At 25.3% G+C, this 6,000-nt stretch overlaps 1 protein-coding gene across 1 annotated transcript in view; it reads right to left on the bottom strand.

Moving 5' to 3' along the window:
• The window catches only part of LOC117175369 (protein madd-4), a 191,255-nt gene that overhangs the window by 23,202 nt on the left and 162,053 nt on the right, over positions 1–6,000 (bottom strand). Inside the window, exons 15-16 of the mRNA XM_033365077.1 lie at positions 3,630–3,757; positions 1,304–1,477 (exon numbers count right to left, since the gene is read on the bottom strand). Of these exons, the coding sequence (XP_033220968.1) occupies positions 1,304–1,477; positions 3,630–3,757 (302 nt within the window). The remainder of the gene's footprint in view (positions 1–1,303; positions 1,478–3,629; positions 3,758–6,000) is intronic.

Genomic DNA, 6,000 nt, shown 5'->3' with positions numbered 1-6,000 from the left:
TAATTTTAGGGAATTTTCAAATAAAACAAGTAATTCGCAGAAATTGTACAAACATTTAATTTAAAAAAAGTCAGGGAATTTTATTGATCGGTGAAGCAGAATAAATTTGAAATTTTTTATTTTAATTACAAGTTTTTTTATTCAGTTTATAAAAGAATTTAGGTTAAAAATGTTACCAGTTTAAGATTGTGATATTTAATAATTAGTATTCGGGGAAATTGAAGAATTATTCAAGAAAACAATAGGAAATTTTTAATTTTAATTGTTTAAAGATTCTACAATATTGCTTAAAATTATACTTTTGGGTGAAAAAATCAACTCTTTTGTTGAAAACCCAACTATTTCGAGGAAGACTTGTTTTGTTTCAATTTTTATTTTGTTTAATAGACAACTAAAATCTTTCTTGGATAAAAATTCAACTATTTTTTTGAAAATTTGTCTTTTTGCTTTAAAAATTCATCTGTTTCCAAATCTGTAAAAGATTTTAGTTGATTTTTCAACAAAATATAAATTTTGAAACAAGTGAATTTTCTTTAAAATATTTTTAATTAAAAAAAAAACATTTGAAGTTTTAACGAAAAATTAAATTATTTTGTAGAAAATTTACTTGTTTAAAATTCATATGTTGATGTTGAGAAGTCAACTGAAAATAAAACAGTTTGGTTGAAAATTAATCTTCTTTACTTGAGGGTTTTACTATTTTGTTCGTACATTTTATTTGCATCACTTTGTCAAAAAATACTTTTTGTGTTGAAGATTCATATTTTTATTTAAATTTTCATCTCCTTGCTTGAAAGTTTACTATTTTGTTTTAAATTATTCTGTTTTAATTGAAAATTCAACTACTGGAGTAAAAGTTGAACTACTTTATTTAATTTTTTCGTAATAAATGTTTATCTCTGTTTGAAAATGTAATATTCCGTTAAATTTTTTTCTGCCGAAACTTTACATGGTCTGGTGAAAAATTTAATTTCTGTACAGAAAATTCACCTTTTGGCTTGAAGGTTCCACAATTTATGCTAATTTTTTTCTCTTATCACTAAAAAATAATTAAATATTCAAAACTCGTTTTTTTGGTTTCAGAATTGATTTTCTTCATGAAATTTCATCTTTTAATGGCATTGGTAATTTTATTCATTTGTAATTAATAATAAATGTTATTGAATGCTTAAAATACTATCTGAAATATATTTTTTTATACCATAAAGTACGTACATTAATGGGGGGAGGGGCAAAAATTATTTTTCACATCTCAAAAAAACATAAACAAACAAAGAATTTTTTTATTTTGAAAAAAGCTTACCTGAACCTGCACCATCAGAATTGACATTTTCGCCCGAGTTGATAGGGGAAGAAATTAAATTCACCCCTTGACGAGTATGGATCGCGTTACCAGATCGAAGAACCTCTTCGCTGCTCATTTGATCCCTGGGTCTTACTTTTACGAGCAGATGCATTTCTGCCTGAGTATGCCCAGCTGAAATAATTACGTTTTTATTATTTATTATTAAAATTATAGACATTTAAATAAAGTAAAAATCAAATTTCAAATCCTATTTAACGTCCAATGATTTGTTGTTTTTCCTCTCTGCTTCAACACTTTTTATTTTTTTATTCGATTTATTTAATTTTTTTGCCTTGATAAGATAGCCGCATGAGTGCTGGAACGTTGGTAACTATTTTCGACAAATAGGCCTTTTTAGTGTGATTTGACATCAATAAACATAAAAAAAAGATAAACGAAAAAAAAGTAAAGGAAGGGGATTTTGGTTGTTTGCCTTATTATTTTTTTTCACTTTTTTATTTTCGTCCAAAAAAGACACTTGTTTCTTTTCTTTTTTTAGGGAAGAGCAGCAAAGAAAACATGATACTCTCTTTCTGGTCGTGATTTCGTTGCTATTCCTTCCTGCTTAAACATTATTTATTTAGAAATTTTTTTTGCTTTGATAGGGGCGCTGTATGAGTTTAAAAACGTTGATGATTATTTTTTACAAATATTTTTATATTGTGATTTTATAATAATAAAAATAAAAAACAACGAGCGAAATAAAAAAGTAAAGGAAGGGGATTTGGTTGATTGCCTTCTCATTTTTCTTTCCAATTTTCAATTTTAGTACAAAAAAGAAATTTTTTTCTTTTCTTTCTTAGTGAGGAACAGTAACGAAATCACGATACTCTCTGCCTGATCGTGATTTCGTTGCTGTTCCTCTATGCTCGGAAATTTGATACTTTCTTATTTCTTTATTTTATTTATTTAATTTTTTTGTCTTGATAAGGGTGCTGTATGAGTGCTAAAACGTTGTTGATTATTTTTTACAAATATTTTTGTATTGTGATTTGATAAAAATAAAAATAAAAAACAACACAGAAATAAAAAAGTAAAGGAAGGGGATTCGTTTTATTGCCTTCTCATTTTTCCTTCCATTTTTTAATTTTAGTCCAAAAAAGAATTTTTTTCTTTTCCTTCTTAGGGACGTACAACGAAAGCACAATAATCTTTCTACTTTCTACTTGATAAGGGTGCTGTGTGAGTGCTGAAACGTCAGTGATTATTTTTGACAAATATTATTCAATTGAAATTTGATAAGAATAAACAAAGACGAATGAAATAAAAAAGTTAAGGAAGGGGATTTTTTGCTTGTCTTCTCATTTTTCTTACCACTTTTTTATTTTCTTTCAAAAAAAGATTTTTTTTTTTAAGATGGAACAGCAACAAAATGGCGATTTTCTGTTTCTGATAGTGATTTCTTTGCAGTTTCTGCCAGATTGAACATTTTTAATTTAATTTATTTAATTTATTGCCTTGATAAGAAAGCTGTATGAGTGCCAAAATGTTGTTGATTATTTTTGACAAATGTTTTTTATTGTAATTTTATAATAAAAAAAGAAAAACAAAATAAAAAAGTAGAGAAAGGGGATTTGGTTCGTTGCCGTCTTATTTTTATTTCCATTATTTAATTTTAGTCTAAAAAAGAATTTTTTTTTCCTTTTTAGGGAGGAACAGCAACGAAATCACGATACCTTCTACCTGGTCGTGATTTCGTTTCTGTTCCTCCATGCTCGGACATTTTTTACTTTTTTATTTATTTGATTTGTTTTGCCTTGATGAGGGTGCTATATGAGTGCCGACACGTTGTTTGTTTATTTTTTTTTACAAATTTCTTTTATTGTGATTTCAAAATAATAAAAATAAAAAAGACGAAAGAAATAAAATAGAGAAGAAAGGAGATTTGGTTGGTTTTATTCTGATTTTTATTTTCTCTTTTTTATTTTTTTTCCAAAAAAAGAAATGTTTTCTTTTATAGGAAAATTTGTCTCTTCTTTCAAATTTTAATAGAAAAATTTTATGGTGGTGTTCAAAATTGGTCTTTGGATTCTTGGTTTTAGTTGGTGGAATTTTACACATTTTTTAATTATTTTTTATTTTTATTTTGTTGTTATAAAAAATTAGGAAGCACTGCCTAATTTTTTACCCTGCCATCCACGAACTAGTTTGCACTCATGTGCATGGTGGGGGATATCTACATCTTTAGGTGGGATCCAAACCTCCAGAAGTACAAAAATGAAAAATTGAATATTGATAAAATAATAAAAAATATTAATGTTTAATTATTATTTAATTGACATACCAATACAAGAATATATTCCTTTGTCTGTATACGTGATATCTATGATTCTTAAAGCTCCTTTTTGACTAATTTTGTGCTTTCGGGATCTTCGTAATTCGGAACGGTCTTTCGTCCATATAATCTGCTTTCTGAAAGGAAAATTATTTGCTTGATATTAAAAATCACAGTAATTAATATTTCACAGTCAGTGCGAGTTAATTACTTTCACACCAAAATTTGATCGGGGCGATATGCAATGCTTTTACAGGGTTTTATACATATTGCAGATTTTGTATTTGGTCAGCAAATTACGTATCAGACTAATCCAATTTTCCAGATTAATTTCCGGTCATGAATTTTCATGACTTTCAAAATCACAACACATTGCTACTTCAAAATTAATATTTCGAAGATATTTCTTTCTTTTTTAACGAAAAACCATAAATTTTCCGACGAATAAATGAAACTACCTAACTATTAAAAAAGCGACTCTCGCTTCAGAAGGGTCGCATTGCGCGAATACTCAGTCAAGTATATTGCGCAATATTATGCAATCAAATTAACATCTGTGTAGGCGACCCTGATAGTTCAAGCTTAATTTATTTTGTCAAAGATTAAATTATATTGTAGACAATTTGCATTTATGGCTTTAAAATAAAATATTTTAGTTAAACGTTTTTTTCTCTCGACGATACAGTCTGTTTGGTAAAAAATTAAAAAGTTCGTCTTTTTGGGATGAAAATGCGACTATTTTCCTATAAAATTTAAAAATCTGGTTAAAAATCATTTTCTTTGTTAAAAATTCATCTTTTTTAGTAAAATTTTTCTTATTTGGTTACAAATTTATGTATTTTGTTGAAAATTCAACAACGTGGTTATAAACTCATTCCTTTTGATTAAAAGTTCGACTATTTGGTTGAATATTCATGATTTTGGGTTAAAAAATAAACGTTTTTAGAAACTTCGTGTTTCTCGCAACTGAAAAATCTTTTTTAATTAAAAACCAAACTGTTTTTGTTTTTGTAGTTTTTGAAAAATCTATTATTATATTTTTGAATTGAAACTGTATTATTTTCCTAAAAATTCAACAATTTTGTGAAGTCATTCTTCTTGGTTAAGAGCTCACCTTCCTTAATTAAAAATATTGTTATTTGTTTAAAATTTAACTTATTTTTTAAATTATTTGATTGTTTTCTAGACAATTTGCCGTTTTATCTCAAAAAATCACAACAATTTAGTGGAATTTCTTTCTCTCTTGACTGTAAAATCTCTTTTCGTGAAAACTTTAAAATCTCTGTTAAGAATTCGTATTTTTGAATGGAAAATTCGTACATTTCGGTAGAAAATTTACCAATTTGCTTAAAAATAAACGTTGCTTGTGAAAATTCATCTTCTTTAGTTGAAAACCTTATTATTTGGGTACAAGTTTAATCATTCAATTGAAAATTAAACTATTTTGTTGGATAGTGATTATTTTTGCTTAAAAATTCAACTATTTAGTTTAAAATGATCTTTTTTGTTGAAAATTCATGTTTTTGTTTAAACAATTCAATTATTTTGTGAAAAAATCTCCTTTTTGGCTTGGAAATTAAACAATTTTGTCAATTTTCTCTTCTCAGTTGAAAATTCACCTCTTGTGGTAGAAATCTTATCTATTTTTTTTACAAATATAACTATTTTTGGTTAAAAATTCATTCTGTTTTGCTGGAAAGTCTATTGTTATATTTTTGATCTAGAATTAGTATATTTTGAATCAAAATTTGATTTTATTTTAAAAAATTTAACAATTTGGCTAAAAAGATATTTTTTCTCAAAATTTCAAAATTGCATCTTTAGTTTAAAAAGTAATTATTTGGTTGAAAATTTGTCCGTTTAGGTAGAAAATTGATTTATTTATTGAAAATTCGTCTTTTTGGTAGAAAATTGATTTATTTATTGAAAATTAAACTATTTCGTTTAAAATGAACATTTTTGTTGAAAATTTTCATTTTTGGATTTAAAAGTTAAACTATTTTATAAAAAATTCATTTTTTTTGGTAAAAATTTAATCTTGTTTCATTAAAATTATTCAACTATTTTATTTTAAATTCGTATTTTTTGGACGAACTCACGGTTTTTTTATTAAAAATCTTAATATTTATTTAGAAAATATAAAACCTTTAAAAAATTTTGTAATTTTCTTAAGAATCTTAGGAAAATCATGTTTGTACAACTTAAAAAATAAATATACTAGTAAATTTGAAAAATAAATATTTATAATTTATACTTTGTACTAAAAATTGATTTTCCCGTAAGAATACCTATTTTATTTAGAAAATGTATATTTTATAGTAAAAAAAATGTAAACTATTTCATCAAATTTCGATCTCTCTTGGTAAAAATGTTATATTTT

This window comes from Belonocnema kinseyi, chromosome 6 (assembly GCF_010883055.1).
Source record: "Belonocnema kinseyi isolate 2016_QV_RU_SX_M_011 chromosome 6, B_treatae_v1, whole genome shotgun sequence".
NCBI classification, from domain to species: domain Eukaryota; kingdom Metazoa; phylum Arthropoda; class Insecta; order Hymenoptera; family Cynipidae; genus Belonocnema; species Belonocnema kinseyi.
Note: the sequence above shows the minus strand (reverse complement) of the source record. Positions and strands in the feature narration are given on the sequence as shown.